Source organism: Cordyceps fumosorosea, assembly GCF_001636725.1.
Source record: "Cordyceps fumosorosea ARSEF 2679 chromosome Unknown scaffold_12, whole genome shotgun sequence".
In the NCBI taxonomy this organism is placed as follows: domain Eukaryota; kingdom Fungi; phylum Ascomycota; class Sordariomycetes; order Hypocreales; family Cordycipitaceae; genus Cordyceps; species Cordyceps fumosorosea.
Genome location: NW_017387312.1, coordinates 50804 through 73689, shown reverse-complemented (window position 1 = coordinate 73689; position 22886 = coordinate 50804). Strand labels below are relative to the sequence as shown.

General features: G+C 54.8%; 5 protein-coding genes across 5 annotated transcripts; 3 read left to right on the top strand and 2 right to left on the bottom strand.

The window, feature by feature from the left end:
• Nucleotides 1–120: 120 nt before the first annotated feature.
• Nucleotides 121–1425, top strand: ISF_05110 (peroxisomal biogenesis factor 2; the record flags this gene model as incomplete). The annotated part of the gene is made up of 1 exon (XM_018848715.1): nt 121–1425. The coding sequence occupies one exon, from the start codon at nt 121–123 to the stop codon at nt 1423–1425; it is 1305 nt and encodes a 434-aa protein (XP_018703851.1).
• A 1038-nt stretch (nt 1426–2463) lies between these two features.
• On the top strand, nt 2464–4486 carry ISF_05109 (hypothetical protein; the record flags this gene model as incomplete). Its single annotated transcript, XM_018848714.1, has 4 exons — nt 2464–2886; nt 2968–3185; nt 3241–3870; nt 3922–4486. 4 exons carry the CDS (start codon nt 2464–2466, stop codon nt 4484–4486), a joined length of 1836 nt encoding a protein of 611 aa, XP_018703850.1.
• Nucleotides 4487–7193: 2707 nt separating this feature from the next.
• On the top strand, nt 7194–7869 carry ISF_05108 (adenine phosphoribosyltransferase 1; the record flags this gene model as incomplete). The annotated part of the gene is made up of 2 exons (XM_018848713.1): nt 7194–7662; nt 7724–7869. The coding sequence occupies 2 exons, from the start codon at nt 7194–7196 to the stop codon at nt 7867–7869; spliced, it is 615 nt and encodes a 204-aa protein (XP_018703849.1).
• Nucleotides 7870–8622: 753 nt separating this feature from the next.
• ISF_05107 (Glycoside hydrolase, family 47) lies at nt 8623–11944 on the bottom strand (the record flags this gene model as incomplete). The annotated part of the gene is made up of 2 exons (XM_018848712.1): nt 8623–11772; nt 11834–11944. The coding sequence occupies 2 exons, from the start codon at nt 11942–11944 to the stop codon at nt 8623–8625; spliced, it is 3261 nt and encodes a 1086-aa protein (XP_018703848.1).
• An 8735-nt stretch (nt 11945–20679) lies between these two features.
• On the bottom strand, nt 20680–22332 carry ISF_05106 (hypothetical protein; the record flags this gene model as incomplete). The annotated part of the gene is made up of 2 exons (XM_018848711.1): nt 20680–21111; nt 21178–22332. 2 exons carry the CDS (start codon nt 22330–22332, stop codon nt 20680–20682), a joined length of 1587 nt encoding a protein of 528 aa, XP_018703847.1.
• Between the last annotated feature and the right edge of the window lie 554 nt (nt 22333–22886).

Here is a 22886-nt window from a genome sequence, read left to right as displayed (position 1 = left end):
AGAGCTTTGACTTCCTTCAACCTTCATCATCCAACCGACGAACCATCACCTAGTTCTATCGACATCCGCAACCCCCCTTGACCGAAAACCGACACATACACAATACCTGATGCCGCACCAATGAGCGAATCGAGCTTCGTGCAAGCCCAGCAACGGGTCGCCCCCCGCCGACAGGCCCGCGAGGTGCAGGCCGCCGCCCGCATCGCCGCCCAGCGCGAGGCCTCGCGGGCCAGTGCGCAGCTGCGGCGTCTGCCGTTCCCTCTGAGCGGCCTCGCGACAGCCTGGGATGCGGTGTCGACCCGCGAGGGCACGCGGCCCGCGTTTCGCGTGGCGCAGGTCGACGCCGAGCTGCTCGACGGGGAGCTCGTCGAGCTGTTCCGGGACCAGGTCTGCGACGCCCTGAGATATATCGCCGGGGGCCACTTGCACGACGACTGGGCCGACGAGATCGGGCTCGCGCTGCGCGCCATCCTCTTCAAGCTCACCGTTTGGGACCACGATGCGACCTACGGCGCGGCCCTGCAAAACCTAAAGTACACGGATGCGCGCCGGCGCGGCCCCGTGCTGGCACCGCCGTCGCGCGCTCAAAAGGCACTCCACGGCCTCGTCAGCGTCGTGGGCACATACGCGTGGGGAAAGTGGGAGGGCTGGCTACTCGAGCAGGACGACGGCTACGAGGAGCCGAGCCCCCGCGTGAGGATGCTGTCGCGGTGGACGTCGCGCGTCACAACGGCACACTCGGCAGCGGCGTGCGCGTCGTTTCTCGTGTTCCTGCTGCACGGTCGCTATCGCACGCTGCTTGACCGGGTGCTGCGGATGCGGCTCGCGCCGCCGACCAGCCAGGTCAGCCGCGAGGTGTCGTTTGAGTACCTGAACCGGCAGCTGGTGTGGCACGCCTTCACCGAGTTCCTGCTGTTCGTGCTGCCGCTCGTCGGCATCAACCGCTGGCGGCGCTGGCTGGCCCGGACGTGGCGCAAGACCAAGGAGATTGTGAACACGAGCGGCGCGGCGGGCGACGCCGAGGGCGACGCCGCAAAGGGCGAGTACGGGTTCTTGCCGGAGCGCACGTGCGCCATCTGCTACCAGGACCAGAACGAGGCAACGACGGAAAACGAGATCATGGCGGCGGCGGCGTCGAGCGGCGTTGTGGGCTCCGCGCAGACGGACGTGACGAACCCGTACGAGACGATCCCGTGCGGTTGCGTGTATTGCTTCGTGTGCCTCGCGACGCGGCTGGAGCGCGAAGAGGGCGAGGGCATGACGTGCTTGCGGTGCGGCACGCACGTCAAGGAGTGCCGGCCGTGGGACGGCGACGTCGTGGAGCCTGTGGGAGCGCGGGCCGGCGGCAGCGGAGGCCACAAGTCGGTGGCATTTTCGGCGGATGTGACGGGCGGCATGGAAGATGAGGATGATGATGCGGAATGAGGCTGCGTGTGCTTAATCCAGTCATGAAGATTTCCGTTTACGAAACACGGGCCGAGAGGGCATGACTGTGTATATTATATAGAGAGGAGAGCTCTTTTTCACTTTTACTGGTTTGCATGGCGAGGCGGGGAGATCTGTGACTTTTAGTTAATGGAAAATAGGCCAGTGTACATACATGCTGTATTTGGGAGTCTTTGAAGGGACTGCTGATGGCTTTGGTATCGCTTGATTATGCGTGAGCATGTGATTGGGTAGCGTCGAGGAGGATTCATTCTCATGCCACGACGGGGCAAGGCATCGAAAGTTGATGCATCATGTTTCGAGGTACGTCTGCTACAGTGGGCGTCGGAGATTCTGGGCCACCGAATCTCTTCACTGTTACAAGAAATGATCTGTTAGTTCAAGTACCAATAATAATTTACGGTAAAAGGTTATTTGCACCTTGGATGTTGGGCGGCCATCAGGCACCTTTTTACTCTTGACATTGATCCCTTGACGCTCCTCCCTTGAGTGCTGTGGCGTCTTATCCACAGCGGCTTTCCCTCCCTTGTGGGGCAGCCTCGACATTTATTTAGGTACCATTATTAGCGTTTGAGGTACCCGTAGGTACCCTTATTATTATCTGCCCAGCACTTTCCCTCGAGACAAACGTGGGCAACAGCCAATCTGCCCCGAGATATCTCTTCCATGTCCGTGAAGCCGTCCTTTTCGAACCTGCCGACCTGCCTCAACACTCCCCGTCAACCCTATCCTTCGCGCAGGCTGCACAGGCGATCGATTTGTCATGTCCGAGTAAACAAATAACCGAAAGTCTCGATAGAGTCCACCCGCACCGCACCGCCCCGTTTCGCGGCAGCCGCCAACGCGTGGAGGAGCTCCTGGAGTCGCGTTGAGCTCGCAGGTCGGCGGCCCTCGAGTGGGAAACAGAAAGGGGAGCTTTCTTGACCCGACAGCCCGCATGAGCAGTCCTCACGGCCTGCCTCGAATCTTCTCTCTCCCCGAGCTTCCCGAGCTTTTCGAGCGACACCATAGCCAGCCATGCCCAGCTTCTTTCAGTTCACCCAGGGCACCGAGTCCCGCGTCCGGCCGAACGACTCGTCGCCGCTCCTCGGCCGCTTTCGCGCCGTGCCGCAACGCCCCGAGTTTGGCGCCCGCCGCAACAGCCAGCTCGGCCTGCTCTCGGACACCAGCGCCATCATAGGCGCCGCCGGGCGCGGGAGCGTCCACGTCGGCTACGGCGCCCTCATCGCCGCCCACCTCGGAGGTGATAGCGACAGCGAGGACGAGTGTATCCGCCGCGATGGCTGCCTCGAGCTGCGCGTGCCCGAAACGGCCTGGGACCGCCGCTGGCGACGGTGGGTGGTGGACCTCTGGGTCGAGCCGAGGCAGACGGCCGTCATGAAGGTCGTCGACAGGTGGTGGAGCCGGTACGGGCTACTGGTATTCATGCCTGCCATCTTGGTATGTTAACGGGATGTGTGTGTGCATGGATATGGGCGAATGCAGCAGCTTTCTAACAACGTGTGTGTGCATTCTATATAGGCAATCGGGTGGTGCGCCATTCCGTTTCCGCAGTATCCCTTGCCAACAGATGACGACGGCGACCAACCAGACCCGACAAAGCCTGGCAAGCGTCCTGGCTATGGCGCTGCCAACGTCGAGGTCAACTTTTGGTTCTTTCTCTTTATATACTATGGCTTTTACAATGCTACAGCCTTGGTCTGGATTACAAAGGTGTTTAACCTCTACAATCTCAACTGGTAAGTGGAATGTATCTTGCAGTTGCACGTGGGCAACATCACTTACATGCTCCAGGTGGCCAAAGATTCTGGGCTTCCCCGTGACCGTGTCATTGATTGCCATTATATCTCTGGCAGTCCCGGTGCCCATCTACCTAATACCGGAGACTCGATTCTTGACAAATCACAACACCTCGTGGATTTCGTGGACATTCTGCGTCATGGCCATGCCAGTGGCCATTGCGTTTCTCATTCTCATGACCAACGAGCGACACATTGGTCTGCGACACTCGCTCTCCGAAACGCAGCGCATCTTCACCACGTCTTGGTGGACGGGCGAGCCAGATACCCTGCCGCGCCTCGATCGACGCCGGCGTAACGTGCCGGGTGACTTGTGGGAGCACGACGTGCTGCAGTCGACCCGGCCGCAAGGCGTGGCCATGAGGCGTAGGTGGCTTCCGGCGAGCTTTATTCGGTTTCTGTGGCTCTGCGTGGCATTGTTTATCGGATTGATGGCATATGTGCTGGGAGAGGCCTACGCCGAGCTCTATCTGCAGACGCTGCCGCACAACAGTTTGGAGACAGTAGTGTACGTCTATGGTTGGATAATTACGGTGCATCTGCTGGACGCGCTCACTGGCTGGGTGCTGGGGATCAGGGAGGGCGAGCGTGTGGGAAGCTACCCGCTGAGCTGGGTGTTTAAGCTGTGGGTGCATTTGAGTGAAGTCATGGGAGTTTCACTAACATGGATCTACAGGTATTTCATGCTGACCTACCAAACATACGTGCGCGCGCTATATGCTCGACTACGCACACCGCAGCAGTTCATTGTGCTGCAGATACTGTCTTCGACAAGCCTAGTGATTCTAACGCCGCTGATGATGACCAAGACGTTTCACAGAGCCATGTGCGTTCTGGGCCTTAACGGGCAAACGTACGGATCGTATCAGAAACTGCAGACGCGCAACGTGTTTATCCGGTTCCTGGCGGAAAACGCGTCGATGGCGACGTTCATGGGGAGCGTGCTGGTGCTGCACTACGGCGCCAACAAGGACGTGTACCCGTACTTTGCGTTTGACCGCGACTCGGAGCCGTACAACCTGAACCTGACAGTGTACTTTTCTGCGATTACCTGGCTGTGCGAGCTTGTGGCGAGCGTGGCGGTCCGGGGTCTGATCCGGTACTGCTTCAAGGTGGACGTTGGGCTTGAGGGCAAGCTAGACCTGGCGGTGTGGCCGGAGCTGCTGCCTACGTGCGTGGCGGTGATGCTGCATGTGTTGCAGAATATGATGTTTTCGATTATTCGATTGCAGTTTCATTAGCGGAAAGAAGAAGGGAAGGTTTGAAAGACTTGAGAGGGCTAGAAAAGAGGAGTCGAGTTGCACTGTCGGTTGTCTGGAACCTTTTTTATGGTAAGAGGGGTGGAAGCTGTCTTGCTTGACTTGGTGCGTTTTGGTCTGCTTTGGATCTGACGTTGATACCCGACCCTGTTTGATGGCCTGCTGTTTACTTTTTCACCATGATAGAGGACATACCCGAGTCCTGAGAATGATGGGACTGCTTCTGATTATTAGATTTGTAATTATCGAGTATTGAATAGAGGTAATGGAATAATGAATGATGTTCGGATGGTGATGAAGAGCTGTGAGAAGACGAGACGAGACGCGTCGGGTGTGTTTGTCGGTAGTTGGTGATGTGGAGAGGACGAGACGAAAGACAGGAGGAAAGAGAGCGAAATGCACGAGCACATGCAAATTACTTGGCGGAACCAACGGCAGAGGTGGAATCAATAAAAAGACACTGCAGATACAACAAGGCAACAAATGGCAATGAGCAAGAGCCCTGCATCAACGGGCACAACCTTGATCGCCGGGCCGTGGTTGGCTGGCGTGGGTAAGCCGGGCCGTTTCCGTGTGTATGAGGGTGGGCTTCTTGGTGTTTGGACCGCGTCAATGTGGTGTGAATGTTTTTGAGAAGGAAAAAAGATAACTAACTAGGGAGAAGTGGTGAGTCACACGTGTTTCATCCAACCTGATAAAGGAAACCGGAAAAGAAAAAAAAAATGCCATCTCGTAAATGCCCAGAAAAGGAAGACGTTATTGTACGTATTGAGTAACTCGTTAAATGCCTGCAGCATCACGGCACATAAAGTTCACCCATCCCATCAACATTCCATCCATTGTCCGAACCCCACTGTGGCAGGTCGGCGTCGAGCTCATGTAACGATGGGCGGATCACGGATCATGGAGCTTCCCCGTGAGGCAACGAAGCGCCGAGAATTGGCTGACTCTAGTCGACTTTTTTTTTTTCTTTCCAAGAAATTAACTATGTGAGTGGATTGGTTATGGAACAAACCTGCATAACACCAGAGAATGTCGATTCTAGACACGATCTCTTTTTACTGTTGGTGGAAATTGCCTCCTCGTTTTGCGGTGAGGCAAACGGCGACGGCGGCGGCGCCATCTACGAAGTATCGCTACCTGCCTGCCACACGAAGAGCCAACCGAGACAGGCGGGCAGGTTACATGCATGGCGAGGACTAATTCAGCATTAAACACAAAACTGCAATCAGGCATCTGATAAAAGATGATTCGGCTCTCTCTCTGTACGCGGGGTGTTAAGCAAGCCGATGCAAGGCCAAACGGGTAGGTACCTCTTACATACATGCCTGCGGGTCAGTCTGATGTGCCAAGCTGGGTGTAGATGCAGAGTACCTTTCGATTCATCACTTCTTTGGCGCCGTGATTTATTTTCATTATTTAAAAATTTTCACTATTATTTCTATTTCTGCTTGGACGGGTTTCATTAGTTCCATTCTTTTTTTCCTTCCACCAAATTTCCTGTCGCCATCCTTGCTTCCTCGGACTCGGCGCTGAATCATGCCCTTCTCCGTGCGTATCCATCCATCCATCCATCCATCCATCCATCCATCCGTCCATCCCTCGCCCAGCCCAAGCAAGCCATCCCATTATTAGCTATCCCTCGCAAGGCCGGAGTGAACAACCAGAGGTACTTTTATCCAGCAAGACTCACACCGACCTTTTGCTGATTCCGCGCGTTGCCGCAAGCTGCAACTAGTGCGCCTGCTTGTATACTTGTCTCTTGTCGTGCTTGATTGTTATGCCCTCTTTCGTTCCTTCTTTTTTCAGTTCTAATTGTAACCCGCGCATTCTCATTACGTCCCCATCTTCCCCCCTTGCGCCATATGGCCAACCATGCACTCTTCCTACCTGTAGGCCTGGCGTGACCTGGCCTGGGGTGCGTGCCTGCTGGACTGTGCATTAGTTACCTATCTACAGCCTTGGGTCCGTCCTGGGCCCCTTCCTTTCCTATCAAGCAAGGCCCTATTTTTAATTTCTCCTTGTTCTCTTCCACTCTCGAGCTCCCTTTTTTTTTTCTCTTCCTAACATCATCCTCTCGAATTCGATCTTGAACCGCGCGTTTGTCTTGTTGTTGTTAACATCAGCTACTTCTCCTTGCCAGCTACCCGCTGCCAGCTTCCCGCCCACCTCCGCTTGTTCTTGCCGCCCGAATCTTTTTTTATTTCCATTATTTTTTATACTGGGGCACTTGTACCTCTACGCCAGCACCTATTTGACCCTCTGTCCAGCTGCCGCGTCCAATCTGCATGCTGAATTGAAGCAACCTGTCTGCCAGCTGCTGCCAGCTGCCTGCTACCTCTGCTGCAGTCTCCACTGAAGTCCACCCAAAGGAAAAGTGCGTGCTTTTATCTTTTATCCCACCTTGCATATTTCCCCTCCGTTTGCCGTGCCCGCCCACCTCCGAATTACCCCTCCAAGCTACCCAGCTGTGCATTATTTTTTTCTTTGCGCTGGCGCAGTTCGCCCTTTTTATTCACTCATCAATCAACTCATAACTGCTTCACTTTTGATCATTCCCATTTCTCCCCGGGAATTGTGCCTCACCACCTTAGACTTGGCTTGTGCTTTTTCGTTCCCCTCCCCCGCGCTACAATTTTCACTCGCCCTCCTTTCCGAAATCTCGCTCTTGCTCGACTTCAAGCTTACAATGAGTGATCACTCAGCCGCCCAAGATGCCTCGGGAAGACAGCCCTCCTCCTCCTCCTCCCCCGCCGCCCAACTCGCCAGTGCAAAGGTAATCCTTCGCAACAACCTGCGCCAGTTCCCGGACTTTCCCATTCCCGGCATTGACTTTGTCGACATCATGCCGCTCTTCGCCAACCCGGAAGCCCACGCCACTCTCGTCAACGCCCTCGAGCTCCAGATTGCCCAGACCTTTGCCAGCACAAAGCCTGACGTTATTGTCGGTCTCGATGCCCGTGGTTTCCTCTTTGGACCAGGCCTCGCCCTTCGTCTCGGTGTTCCCTTTGCTGCTGTCCGCAAGAAGGGCAAGCTCCCTGGTCCTTGTGTCACCGCCGAGTACGTCAAGGAGTACGGCAAGGACTTCTTCCAGATGCAGGAGGATGCCATTCACGAAGGTCAAAAGGTTCTCGTCGTCGACGATATTATTGCCACTGGTAAATAATCCCAATCCCAATTGCTCGACTGCATTCCACAATCCGCTGACTGTCCTCCCAGGTGGCTCTGCTAAGGCTGCTGCCGATCTTGTCGCCCAGCTCAAGGGCCAGGTCATGGGCTACCTCTTCATTCTCGAGATCCCTGGCCTCAACGGCCGTGACAAGCTTGGAGCTGCTCCCACGACTATTCTCCTCGAGGACGCCTAAGCAACTGATTGCACCACATGACACGCACAAACGAACACCCTCGAGATTCGCACATTCAACAATAGACATGATTACGACCTAATACAAAATGCGTTGGCGCGACATTCCCATTCGTCACATATACAAACACCGTCAATGCCGACATACTTAATATCCGGGGGGACGGGTATTCACAAACACCACGACCTTAACGACATTCAACCGTCTGCATATAATGGCACCCTACTCAGAGGGTAGCAAAGGAGGACATGCAATTTGGTTTTTACGCTATCTCTACACATGCGCAATTACAATCAGAACGGGGCGGAGAGAGATGGCGAAAAGTTAACATCTGAGAAAAAATGTTGGAAAAGTGTAGCAAATTTTAGTTTTTTTTCTTTTCCTGTCATGATTGTGTACAGTCTTGATTCCATAGACAAAGCAGGTACCTATACACTTGTATGTACTGGCTGGCCACTTCGTACATAGGTGACTTCTACGATACGAGCAGGCTGGCGTGTAGATTAGATGTTGAGCACTTTTTTTTCGAGCACGCAATTGAGCTGCAAACGAATTCTGTCATCAAGATACAAGCAGTTCCTTTTACGTTCTTGAATCTACCTTTCAATAAACCAAGAAAGAATACAAAATGCAGACAACGCTTTCACAATATGTACAATGTCAATCAACACGCTTGCTCAACGAAACCTCAGTCAACGCAAGCAATCCTGACGGCGACGAAAACGTCCACTCCCTTCCACCCTGTTGTTACCCCTACAGCACGATGGCATTCTCAATCACGTAGCCCTGGCTCTTCACCACGTACTTGCGTCGCAGTCCGACCCCCGCCGCCTTGCCGAACAGCTCGTACGTGCCCCTGGCGCCCGCCAGGAGCACCATCGGGATGCCGTGCACGCGGGGCGCGCCGCGAGGCGTGCGCTGCTCCGTCGGCAGCAGCGGCCGCGGCACATCGTCATCGCCAACACCGTCGTCCACGACCACGACCAGCTGCAGGCTGCCGCCGCCGCCGCCGTCATCGGGCACGAAGCTCGGCACGTTGTCGAGCTTCTCGCCAAAGGAGCAGCCGCCGCGCTGCATGACGATGACCTGGTGCCGACGGGCGGCGTCGTCGGGGAGCGGCCCGTCGCAGGCCAGGCCGGCCATGTACACGCGGCGCCAGGGAAGCGAGGCGCCGGGGTCGGCGGCGGAGAAGTCGGGGCTGTTGCGGAGGAGCGCGTCGTGCACAGCGGGCAGGGGGAAGGCGCCGGCGCCGGTAGCGGTATTGGCCAGCCAGCTGTAGATGGATGGACCAGAGGAGTCGTCGCCGTCATCGTCAAGGGAGCTGTGACCCCCGCGGAACGGTGAGGATGGTGCGGGAGTGCCTCTGGCGGCTGCACTGCTACTGCCCTCGAGGGCCGACGAGACGGCGCGCAGGATGGACTTGAAGAGCGAGTCTGGGTCGGCCGCGGGCGGTTCGTCGCTCGCGCGCACGGCGGGCTTGCGAGTCGTCGAGGACGCGTTCTCCGCAACGGCGTCGATGCTGCTAGTGATCTCGTCGAGGGAACCGGGCGCTACCGGCAGCGGCATTGAGGCCAGGGGTAACTCGTGACTCGTCCGGAGCGACGGGGCCGGCTCCGGCTCGTCCGGCTCGACGAGCAGCACCACGTCCACCATGTCCTTGCGTCGGAGGACGGAGAAGGCATCGTCGCGAAACTGGCGCACGTGTTCAGCGTGGAACATGACGTTCTCGTGGCGCGCAACCGTCTTGCCGGCCACGTGCGTGATCATCCACACGTCGCTGCCGGCGCCCTCGCTGAACTCCTGCTCGAGCTGCAGCTTCAGGCCGTCCACGGTCTCGACCGTGGGGCCAAGGTTTTGGTACCACCGCAGCTGCGGGCTGGCACGCGAGAACAGCGACGACGACGCGGACGAGGCCGCGTCCTGGGAGGGGAACTCGATCCACGACAGGACGCGATTCACGGGTGCTGGGCAGGTGCCGTTGTGCGGGAGCATTGTCGGCGGGAGTGTCCATGGGAAGACGGTGTGGTTTGAAGTTGCGCGGTACTGCATGACGTGGCCCTTGTCCTCGTCCTTGATGTTGAACATCTCCAGCGGGCCGTGTATGTTGGGTGTGTTGTAGAGGTTGGTGAAGCGGGAAACGTCAAAAAGGTTGCGCTTAGCCGCCGTGTTGGAGCCTGCCAGTGGCTCCAACGGCTTGCGCGGGGCCGGACAGGAGTTTGTGAATCTGCTGTCGTAGTAGTGATACACAGCGACATCTTTTTTAGTTTGTTGAGAGGCTCGCGAAGGGCGACGTCTGGGTGTTGATGAGCCACGCGCCTGGTGCGGGATGATGAGAGGGTGTCCCTCGGTTGTAAAGACGTAGGCAGCGTCGAGGTTATTGAGAGGATGTTCCGGGTCAAAGAGCAGGTACATGTATTTCGTCGTCTCTCCTAGGAAGAAGCTCTCCATACGATCCTGCTTCTCGCCCGAGAGAACGTTCTCCAGTCCCGCCCAGCCGCAGGCTACCCAGCAACGGCGCTTGATGTCGTGGAGCACCATCTCGCCCACGCGCAGGTACCAGGGGTCGGCCGTGGCCCGGTAGATGTGGTAGGTCGACTCGATGAACTCGGGCCTGCCCGGCCACCAGGCGATACCGGGCTCGACGTTACTCTCCCGGACGGACCAGCGTTCCGGGATGGCGCCGTAGCGCGTCCACAGCGCTGTGTAGACGAGGTTGGCCTCCACGGCCTCGTCAATCTCGCCGGCCAGCGCCAGCAGGCCTGGGTAGAACGCGCCGAGGCTGTCGATCCACATCGTGTACGGTTGCCCGGTGGCGCGGTGGTTGTTGGAGTAGTACGGGAAGTGGCTCCTGTCCGTGTAGATGTGTCGCTTCACCGAGGCGTGCGCCTGGTGCCAGGCCTCCAGGAACGCGTCCGACGAGTGCATCTCCGGCGGCAAGGGCGGGTGCAGCGAGTTGGGGTCGAGCCAGGCCGTCGTGCTCTGTCTCTGGGATCGCGTCATGTTAGGCGTCTCTTGCCCGGAGAGGAGGATGTGGCTCTTGAGCGCGTACTCGAAGAAGCTGTCCATGCCGGCGCCGATGCCAGAGTGGGGGCCGATCCAGACGCCACGCTCGGCGTCGATGCCGTTGCCAATCAGGCCAAGGTCGCTCCGTCGCTCCCACACCTCCCAGAAAGCACGCTTGGCGGCCTGTTCGAAGCGCGGATCGCCCGAGAGACGGCTCAGGACGGTGAACTCTAGCGTCAAGCTACCCGCGCCCGCGCTGCACGTTTCAGTGATCTCTGCGTTGCCGACCGCGGGCTCCGCGTCCCCGGAATCCTGATGCAGCGGCGAGTTGACATAGAAGGGAATGCCGGAGCGCAGGTTGACGCGTGGATATGGTATCCCTGTTTTGGTGTAAAATGCGGGAAGAAGACGCCCAGAGAGGTCAAAAGCGAGCCGCAGGAGCTGGCCATCGTATCGAAAGCCTCCAGGCCACGAGATGGGCGCCGTTTCCAGCGGATCATCGCCCCTCACGGTGCCGTCGGGTTTCGGATCGTAGCCTCGGATGGGCAAGTCACCTACGGCGAAGAGATGCGCGCTTAGAAGTCCGCCGACGCCGCGGATGACCGTCTCAAAAACCTGGACCTTGCTGTCGAGGTCGAAGCCTCTGGATCTGATACCCTGGCCGGACGGGCCTGGCCTTCCATCGCCATAGTATAGAACGAATTGCGCCACGCCGTCTTGGAAATCGCTCAACGCCTGAGAGCCCGTATACCTCTCGTCGGCGGGCCCGCCGGCAAGGATCGCCAGGGTTGACAGACTGTCGATGAGTGTCAAGGAGTAGTTGCCGAGCACGTCGTTGAGACCTATATCCGCCGGCTTGTTGGGATTTCGAGTCAAGGGTTGACATGATACGGGACGGAGCTATTATAAAAAGAGAGCTGTTAGCATGATTATCGGAGTGCGGCCGTTCAGTCCCTCATACCTCGTCTTCGGGGAAAGCATGCAGCATGTAGTTGCTGTAGCCGTGGTAAAACATGTCCACCGTCTCCTGCCGCAGCTTTGCCAGGTGATCCGACCGCATGGCTGGAGCCATCCATGGTAAAGCGGACAAGAGAAGCAGAACTGCGAGAAGAAGCATGGTCCATGCAAGTATATCTCGAACGAACTCGATAACTCGGAATCGGGGAGTGATCCGCCGGGGGGTCGAGGTCAGGATTCCCGCGCGCACAGGCGCTATGTCAGTCTATAATAACGCATGCGAGTGCGATTCCATCTGGATCTTCTGATGCTTGGTCGACGTATGAATTCGGGGATGTCCTTTAGCCGCTGTCGCGACTAGCCGTTGCGCTGAACGTTGGGAAATGGTGGCATCTTCAATTACGCCACACCGCACGAGACCTTGGTTGGTGGTGCGTGTAGAGTGTGGCTGGTTAAATGTGGCTGGTTAAGTGTGGCTGATTCGATATGTATTAGGTAATGCCACGACTTGGAGCTTTCTGTCTCTTACGCACTTCTAACACAGTAAGGCCTCCTTGGTAATTTATGACTTGTAGAAAACAAATTTCTATTGACGGATGTACAAAATATGCTTTAGAATTGTAGTTGTTTATGTGAAGTGCAACGGGAAATCACATGTTCTCTTGATGCTGCGTAACAACATGTGGGCCTCGCTTGCGACTTACACGCCAAATTGCTACGCAAGAGTCAGACGGCGAAGTTGCCTGCGACTGATTTTTGCAGTAAGGCAAGACGGGGTTCTCAGCTCGTCAGTTGAAATAGAAAGTGGAAAAAGGATCCTGAGATAAAACTGCGGCCATGTACCTGCTATGCCTTCGAGAAAGTACAGGTACATGCGGCAGGATGGAGAGGCGTATCTACACGCCCCAGGCAGGCGTTTCATCCCGATTGGCAGTCAAAATTCATCTAGTAAAATGATGGAAAAACACTGTATCAAATGAGAAATCGGGACCTTCATTTTTGGGCCGTTGTGCAGACCGGAACATGGGCTGCCGGTCGCCTAAGGGGCAACTGCGGGGGGGGGCGGCGCTCCGGTAAGCCACTCCCTTCGCCAACCGATTCCCTCATCATTCGAGGCGAGGCAGACGATGCCTTTCCATTTCGCCCGAAGATCATGACTCTCTACGATGCAACGACCCAGGCGGTGTCGGCACACCCGAGAGTTTGCCTGGCGAACGTTTTTCGTGAGAAGGACCCAGCCGGTCGCATAATGGGCCGGGCGGAGCCTGCCTACATACTTGTAGAACTACTAAAAAGGTATGGAGCGCGGACCGCCAAGAGAACGACCGATCCAGGAGAGAACTCGCGGCCACCTATTGCGGCCGGGCGGATTTGGCCTGAAGATTCAGTACCTGGAGCAGGCCGGTAGAGAGAGGCAAAGTCAGAGAGGGCAAGGCAAATCCTTGCTTCCCTATTTGCCTTGGTTCCCTTGCAACAACACACATCACGGTGTAGCCAACCTCAAAGGCAACTAACTGCCCGACCGGTTGCCGCCTCTTTGGGTATCAAGGCGGCTACTTGCTTGGGGTGAATGCAGACTTGGAAGCAAACTTTGTTGCTTAAGTATTACGTAGGCAAGACAAGTCTTTACTTTAATCATTCGAAAGAAAATAAAAATAAAGGAAAAAGTAACTCAGCAGGACACTTACATACAACTACCGAAGTCGTTAAGTGCGACATAAAACGGGGCTAAGGAGAAGGCTTGAGCAAACAAAGACTTTCCTTTGCAACTCGGTTGTTGAATAACTTGGAATTGCGTCCGTATGAGAGAAAGACGTTGCTGTGACCTTGTGAAGAAAGAGAGCGGCTTCTCTTCCGCGCATGCGGAATGATAGAGAGGGCTAGAGCTGACTTGACGATGGTGATCAGCGGACCGGTGACGCCCGCCCCTTCGAGACACACGTCTTGTTGGCTCAAGAGATCTGTTGACACTTGTACTCTTTCTCGGCCAACTCATCATATCAATGCTTTTCTGTCGGAAATTAGCCACAGCATATGGTCAATAGCCATAGTAACCCTATACAAAGCAAGGCAAACCTTGCTGGTGCCTGCCAGCCACAGCTGGCGCCCTGTTGCAAGACACTTGTCGCCCCATCCTAATATATCGCCTCGTCCACTCTTCCCATAGTCACCGTAACCTATTCATTTACTCCTTGGTGACCTTTTCTACACTTGTCATCCTCGTCTTCATAACGAGTCGATGCTGGGTCATTGGCAAACTAGCCCGCCGCTCCGCCTCTCAAACCAGTGATTGCATCCACGCCCCCTCCACCATTGTTCCCAACAACGCTAGCCTTGTTTCCGAAAAAGCTGCGATAGATGCGCTGTTCCCACCCCCCATGGATTATGTGTCGATAGCGCTCTGTCTAGCTTTGTCTGGGAGAGCGCTGCAATTCCCAAGCCAGCGCGGAACTGGTTAAGAGCTTTACCAAAAGCAGCCAATAGTGAACTAGCAGCAGGAGAGAGAGAGGTTTCCCTGCATGTCTTGCAAGGCATCCATCCTCTAACTAGGTTCTCAAGCCATATCTGTATCTGGATAGCGTTTGAAACACGGGACCGGCGTGCGCTGGCACGCTGTATACTCCGAAGAGCCCTTCTCTTCTCCTTGACCGGCGACCTCCGCGTGACCAAGGCCGAGAAGCCGATGGCCGAGTGATACTGTCCACACTTGGGCATCAAGTACACTATACCTGGCCCTAAGCAGGGGCCATGCTCGGTGCACTGAAAGATCGGGGGTCTCCGAAATGTTTAGCGAGCAAGTGACCCCATAACGGCCAACGGCGCGAAGTCGTCAACTATTGAGAGACGAAAATAGAAAATAGAATAGAGCACTGAAGATGGAGGCGAGAAAACCAAGAAGAAAAATACTCGGTAGAGCGATGAATTTAGCAGACGCACGATCGCTCAATGAAGAAGCTGGTTTCAGAGGCCGCATGGGAACTAAGCAGGTGACAACAAACGGCCGTGGCCTATCCTACCTAGATTGGCAATGCTAAAAACCGAGATATAGGAGCCAAAAATAAATTCTATAAAATATCATTAGTATAGGGAATATCATAATTCGTGTCAATATTTTGCGATGGAATCTCACGCGAGACCCGCTGCCCGACACCAAACTCAGCCACAAAAAAGCCTGGGATTACGCCGGTTCGACGCCCCCTCAGCAGGCGTGATGATTCTTAAGAGAGACATTATTGCGTAATCCGGATCCATTCAGGCTTCGTTACTATAGACCGCTGCAATAGTGTCGACAGGTATAGATGGCGTGGCGACCAGCTCGGGAGGACCAACTGCCGTTGTAAGTGACTTCTTGAGACTGGGCCCATGTCCGGATACAGTGATGGCAATACTCCTGCGGCTGCTGAGTGTAGTACTCCGCGAAACTCCGCTTCTCTGGGGGTAGAAAGGCTCCAACGGCGCACCCCGGCCGTTCGCTCGACTGTTTCTGGAGAGAATCAGCTGCGAGACAAAGTGTCAAGGCTGATGATGTTGAAGTGTGACCCTCAGCTGCCGTTGCATTCCCGCCTTGAAGGCCTGTCCAGACACCACTACAACGCTGGGAGGCCGAGAGGCCCTAGTTCTGGGGCCGAGCCCGAAGAGCATGCTAGCGGCCTTTATCACCGTGACGGGAGCTGCCCCAAGTCGATTCGCAATTGCTGCCGAGTCTAGAAAGAGGGCGCTAAACGAGCCCTGGCAAAACGACGTTGGATTTAATAGTTTTTTTATTAGCTGCTCGTCGAGCATCGGATCCGCTTCACGCAAGTCGTCCTGCAAGGAGCCAATTTTGTGTCTGCACGCCCTGCAAGTTGGCTGGTATAAGTCACCAGTACTTGCGGCATTTCCATGTTACTCGGATGCTTGGGTAGGGCGTGGCCTGCGACTTGATCAGCTAGGAAATTACTGAACCGCGTGGCATTGAGTGTTCCGCCTGGTGCAGGGATGTCCCTATCACGCCTCTGTACCATCGAGCCATGCAGGACCAAGCAGGGTTTCAAAGCTGATCTTTTGGGTTTGTTGAGACGGGCAACACCTTCATACCGACGAGTAGGTTATGAAGGAGCTGGAGGACGAGAAGAAACCACACGCACGTTACAGCGACCCCATCTGAATTTGTGCTTGCATACACCCCAAAGAAGAAGCAATTTCATCGGACCAGCGTGTGGGCCGCATGCTATGAACTTGCGTATACAACGTAAACGGTTGTGCGTAGGCAGCGAATCACCCTCGGCGCCCGCAGCAATCTTGTTAGCAAGGTTGGAGTAGCCTCGGCTGATACGGTTCGCTGTATTCGGCCGATACCACCACTCCTTTTCTACCTCTCTGCACCGAGTTTTGTTAGACCTGTCCAGTCCAAGTGCGGGCGCTTCTTGTTGAGATCAAGGCTACCCTCGAGATATGCCAAGGCCTTGACTTGTACCTTTGACAAGGTCGCCTGCATCAACTAGTTAGTTGGGTGTTAGTTAGGGTGGCTTCCCCAGCATGTGGAACCAACCCCCATGCTATGGAAACGCAATAGCAAGGTATCACCTTGTGCCAATGGCATATTGGATCCGGTTGCTGACGCGATACATCTTTAGCCCACAGGCTGAGAAGCAAGCCACATATGGAGCGCGGTGGAAATAATTTGGCCCTCAGTAGTGCGGTTGTTGTGGTCTGACTTTCCACCACAAATTTCGGGGACGTATTCTGTGTACCCGGCCCAGGATCAGTGACAACGGATACGGCCACGATGGATTTCCGAGTCAATCGGACTGGATGTCAGTTTGTAAAGCTACTTATGCCAGAATATCAAAGACACGGCAACTGCGAAGGCTTACAACTGATTGAAATCACGTGCTGAAAATCTTATGCGGCCTAGTGATCCACATCCCCGATCGTGGGCGGTTGGAATGAGGGGCTGCCGCCCGTTGACCATTTCCCGATTTCTCCAATTATACGACAATCTTGCAACAGATCTTGGTCAGAAACGAAATGCAACGTGACATGAGGCAGGGCCGCGATAATTCCGACGTGAGGGGGTGCGATTCGGAAGCTTTGAGTTGTTTATTTCGTGGCGCTGGCGTTTGTAATAGACAAAAGAACGGCGAACCCGAGTCTGAAGCGATATAACACTTGGTGGAGAATGCTCTGGGATCGGGTTTTCAAGACAATGAATGACTGAAATTTCCCGGAGCTGAGCAGGAGAGACGACGTCCTTCGAAGGGGGCCGAGGGGGGGATCGGTTTGCTCGAGGTGAGTTTGAAGGCGGGAGTTTTGATGCGTGGGAAAAGGATCGGAAATAGGAATGGAGTTCGACGAAAAGAAGGATGGGCGCAGCAAACGCTACTCGTAAGTAAACCAATCCGTAGTTCGGAAGACAAGCCTGGTCGCATGGCAAGCTGGAGATGGAATGGAGATGAAAAATAAAGTGTGTGGCGTCCAGGTACCCTCTGCAAAGGCGGGCTGTGGCGTAACTGTGGCTCGGCCGTGTTCAAGTACATGGTACCTATGTATGTAGATAGTCCGTCAGTCCTCTGGGAGACAAGGAGCCGCCCGCGCGCCAGTTCAGGCCAACAGCCTCGTAACACACCAATCTGAAAGAAGAAGAACTACGAGAGCTTCAGTGCCGGACATTGATCTGTCGCATAATAAGAGTGGTAGCGGGAGAGGGTCGCAAAGGGTAAGTAGGGCGACGTGGCCCACTGAGTTGTGCCAACTAAAATGCTAAAATAGACGGCCAGCCTTGTTCTCATCTCTAGCTATGTAGGTAGCAAGTGCGTAATCATGCGCTTGACCTATTGTGCTATCGGTGTCCTGTCCTCGTCAGCGCTTTGGTCTGCTTGCTCGGACCGGGATAGTTGACGCCGGACCAAACAAACCGTCGCAAATTCCCCAGTGGCCGCCCAAACAAGCCTTCAATGGAACCACATCAGTGACGCTAGCGACAAACACACACAAGATACCCCTTTTCAGCTGAATTGTGCATCATCTCAGTGATTAGCGCAGCACGCCGCGGTCACAAGATGGCAATAACAGCAGCCTCGCCGTCCTCAAGGATTGGAGCCGTCGATTACAACGGCCGTGTATAGCCCATGTACCGGCGACGAGGAGCTTGCTTGTACACAGGGCTTGGGTCGGATCGATGCCCATCCGCACACCCCATGGATGTGCCATACTATCATGATAAGCGCCGGCGGCGTCCTCAAGGCCCCAGAAGATGACGCCACTGGACGCTAGGAAGAGGATCAAGATGTATGGGCCGCCCAGGGGCTGAATAGCAACGTGCAGGTTCACCTCGCTCGCCTGATCTTGAGGTCCGTGGTTGGTTTGACCAAGGTGCTGGACTTGGGGGGGAAGTAGCCGGTAGGCACGAAACCACTGGCTGAAGAACTTGGGCCGTTTTTTCAGCCCAAAATGAGGGGATCCGAGTCCAACGATCTACTTGGCTCGTGCGACTTTTGATCTCGGCCCCAGCCAGCGCGTCATCTTGTGGGGGCAACCGTGGTGGTGGGGGGTGAGGTGCCAGGGAGGGAGGCTGAGCAACCAGGCGCCTGATGAACAACGATGCCAAGTATGATTGCAGGTCGTGACAACAACAAAAACCAAGAAAAAAGAAGCAATGAGCAGACGATTGCAGAGTATCTTTTTTGGGTGTGTAGATATGAGAGAAGAACCGGGCCAGGTGCCAAAAGGCAGCCAAAGTGCGCCAGGCTGGTGTGGCGCGCTTGAGCTGCAGGAGAAATCGAAAATAGCAGGTGAGCGTTGAGAATGACGCATGCACTCGCGGGGAACAGAACTGCAAAAAAAAGGAGAAAAATGACAAGACCAGCATAGTCGTCGCTCTTCTTCCCATTCAAGAGCGCATTGGTGGTCTCGGGTCATCCAGGTTCGCGGCCGGGCGTCATGGGTAGCCTCAAGGAAGGGCTATCATAATCAGGCTGTTGTCTTGGTCAGATGTGCTGTGACGAGTTGAATGCCCACTGTAAACACGAAGCGGTCTATTCGTACGGATGCTCCCCGGGGCGAGAGAGAGAGCCCAAGCCCAGTTCAGCCTTGCTGTTGCTGCTGCTCGTCGTACCCGGCAATGTCGCACCTGTCACAGCAAAAAGCTGCAAGCTTTGCAGACAGATGGCACACACCCGCCACCTGTGACCTGTGACAACGTGCTGCCACAAATAGACCACAGACGACTTGCAGCAAGCCATCCGACTAGTCCCAAGATGGTCCAATGCAGCGCTGTCCTCGAGCCGAATCCATACATCCGCTCATCGGCAGCTGGGCACGCACGATTGGGCAATTGGGACGAGAACTCAGGCATCTCTGCTCTCGCTTCCATGCCATTTGTCGTCTGTTTTCTTGCACAGGGGAAACATGGCGTGTATCTCAGCCCCCAAGGTCATCGGTGGCTTTGCCGTTTTTTTTGGGGGGGTTTTTTTTTTCAGCTCCCTGCTAATGCCGCTCTTTTTCTGCTGCTTGTCAAAAATAGCAGTATCAGCGCTTTGTTGTCGATATAGTGCGGATAAACAACAAAAATCATCTCAAGCAAATCAGATTTCCATTCAAATCGTGCCGCGAAAGAAGAAAACAGAAAAAGAAAAAGAGGGGACTCACCAAATTACTGCACATTCACGGGCCGGATAGCTGACCCTGCCCCCTCCACATGTGTCTTCTGCTCCGCCGCCTTTTTTGCTGTGCTGGCACCGCTCCCTCTCATTTACCAGACAATCGGTATCCTATCGCATCGCGCCGTTCGGAGTCATAAAACACAAAAACCTGCCACTGCCTCTTCTGCAGCGGGCATACACTTGTATGCATAACGGCTGGCTGCCTTGCGCACTGCCAGAGGTACCGTCGGTTCGTGGTGGGTTGCTTCGGTCACGCATGCGGGACAACTCCATCTGCATTTTTCTTCAATCTCCAGTAGATTGAGTTTAGCTTCCCATCAGCATTTTTTTTTCTTTGTCCTTTTGCTAGTGTGGCTCATCGGCGACGGGTTGCTGCTCATCAGACACGAACGGGGGCGTGAGATGTGGGACGGGGTGCTCCCTTGTTGCTTCCCCTTTGACAGCGGGCGCAGCCATACAAGGGGGGGGGGGGGTGGCTGAACTCCGGAGATGCGGTGGAGAGGCGTGGCGCTCAACTTCAACTATCGAAGGGTCCCCGTCAAGAAATACCACCATGAAGAGGAGAATAAACTAGATATAATAGTAACAGTAACAGTAATAGTAAACAATATTGCACAAAGGTTCGCCCCTCCCATTTTGGTCCTACTTTCCTCTCATTTGTTGCCTAGCAGACACGGCAGGCGTCACAGCCTGGTCAGGGGTCAACCCTCGATAGCCCCATCTCTACGCCCTGCCCCCGACTTTGGGGGCTCTACTCCATACCCTATGGCCATAGCTCCGCAGCAATATGTCACGTTGTGAAGTCATTTTTCATTTTTCTATGAATCATGTTCAACAAGCATTGAGACTAACAAGTAAAAAGAATCATCATAGCTGAAGAAAAAAGCCATCCCATTTGAAGCCCGTCCCAACTTCCAAGACGCCAACACTGAGCGGGTCATCAACAACACAACCATCATAGACAGGGTCCGCGTACCACCCTCGTCGAACATGCAGACTGCCCCGGCCATAAATGAGACGACCTTCCAAACAAGCAAAAATTCCGAAAGAAAAAAGAAAAAAAAAGCGGTGGGATCTCTTCGTTGGGAAGATGAAGCAGTCTAGTCAGTCCAAGTGGTAGAAAGAATTCCAAACAAAACAAAAACAAAACAAAAATAAGAGAAAGAATGAAGTAAAATGACATTCAAACAAGTTTCCGCCTTCCCAGTTATTCCTTCTCAAGTTTTACCTTTTTGGGTCCCCTGCTTGGCTTCACGCTGCTGCGCTTGCGTCGCTGCGCCAAACCTTTGCGTTGATCCCCATCAAGTTGTTGGCCCATCACCTGGTCAATCACTTCATCTTCATCCACCGCTCGTCCAAACAACGACGGGCCCTTGTACGAGATCCCGGGCTCTTCTGCATTTCGACCGCTTGTTTTTTTCTTTCCTGTCAAGAATCGGCAACGGCGCCGGATTTCCATCTCGTTGACACCTTCCACATAAACGTCTTCCTCCAGCGCCATGTCAACAACCACCTTGACTTCAACGTCGCTTGGATTCAGAAGCATATTTCGTGAGCCTCCTAGCTTGTAAAACTCTTCAAGTATCAACTTGTATCGGTTGCGCTCCATGTTCTGCCATGCTTGTCTGAGAAGCTCCTCCTAAAATCGCACGCTGCTGTTAGCATTCTGTAGTAACTGACTTGGACCAACAATGTTTCCACTTACATCCTTCTCAAGCCACTTAAGGTACTTGGAGCGGCCTCGGGTTAGCTTCATTTGGAGCGTCTCTTTGCATTGCTCCTTTTCAAACTCCTTGTAGTAGTCCTCCTGGATACTATCCCACATGTCCTGGCCTTTCTTGTTTCGGTGCTTCCACCGGGACGAAAAGATGCAGCGCTCCTCTTTGGGGCAATTGTCCTTGAGTTGAGGAGCGACCAAGTCACCAAAACAATTCTGGTATTCGCCTGCATCGACTGGCGGGATGCGCGAAGCGCTAGACCTCTTTACGGCCGCTCTCTTCCTCGATTTCCTCACCCCACCGCTGCTACTGCGCTGGGAACTGCCGTAGACCTCGTCCTGTGAATCCCCGTCGTCTTGTACGTCAGAGTCAACCTCGTCCTTTTTGGCATCTGAAGCGGCAGAAACCGATCGCTTCCTCGAAGCTCTTTTGGCAGGAGTAGTCTCGGCTTTAGACCCCTCCCCCGGCGTGCTAACTTCAGAGAACGTTTCCAGGGTCTGTGGACTCTCTGCCGTCCTCGGCTTGCAGTTGTGCATCATTGGTGGGCCATTGCTACCGAGGCGAGGAACGGGCATAAAGTACGGGGGCGGCTGGTTCAGAGGCGGCTGGCTCTGCGAGTCCACGAGAGTGTATGCGCTTAGGAATGACTCCGGGTCTGGGGTACAGCGCTCTTGCATATAGAATTCTGGGGGGATAGCAACGTCGTCGTTTGGACCAGGGCCATGGCCCATGCCGAAGGTAGTGTTCCAATGGGGGTAGAACATCTTGCCGCTATTGGGAGGGCTAGGTAGATGGTTGAGCGGGTTGTCGGGGAAGATGGCGTACTGCCTCACCACATGCGGCATTGGAGGTGAGGCCACAGATGAAACGGGGCTGAGAAGCAGGCTGCAGTCGGCGCTGATATGATAGGAAGAGGACTGCGCAAAAGAGGAGCTTGTATTAGCGAGAGTCGGGTGCTCGGTGGCGCCCAAACTTGAGGCAAACTGGCGCATGCTGCCAATACTTACTGCTGAGAAGGGGAGCAGCTCAGGGAAGTCGGAAGACGGCGGAGAAGCTACCGTAGTGGCGGAATCAGAGATGTCCATTGGATCGGGAAGGCTGCTGGCGGGCTGTAGATGGTCCATGCAGGCCGCTTCAATCATTGTTGCGACAGAGCTATCAGGGTCGGCGTTGATGTATTAGCAGCTGAGGCGCGCTGCAGTGGTGAGTGTCGTAGATGTTGCACTGATGTCGGCAATTCGAATATCTATATGAGTGACAAGTGAAGGCGCTGTGGGAGTTGAGACAATTCCAAAAGGGCGTCTCTGGAGAGGATATCGGCAAGATTTATCTGGAGGAGAAATGTAGATCATGCAAGAAGCAAGTCAAGATGGGCTGCTCGAATTTGGTAGAATGTGTGAACAGCAAGTCTGCCTATCTATGGAGACTATGACCGCCAGGATAGGTCTGAGCAGGCCCAGTGGAGTATAGGTAAGGCAGAAGAGAGGCAGAAGGATGAGTGACTGAAAAAAAGATTCACGCGGGACAGGAAAAGAGAGGCCCGGCGGCGGCGGTCTTTTGTATGTATAAGCCGCGACAATCTGCCTACTAGTATCGAGGCAAGAATGGGGGCGCGGTCCCTGGCTCCAGGCGGCTTGCTGCACCCTTGCGCGAGGGGTCAAGGATCTCTCCAAGTACTCAAGAAAGTCCATGGTAC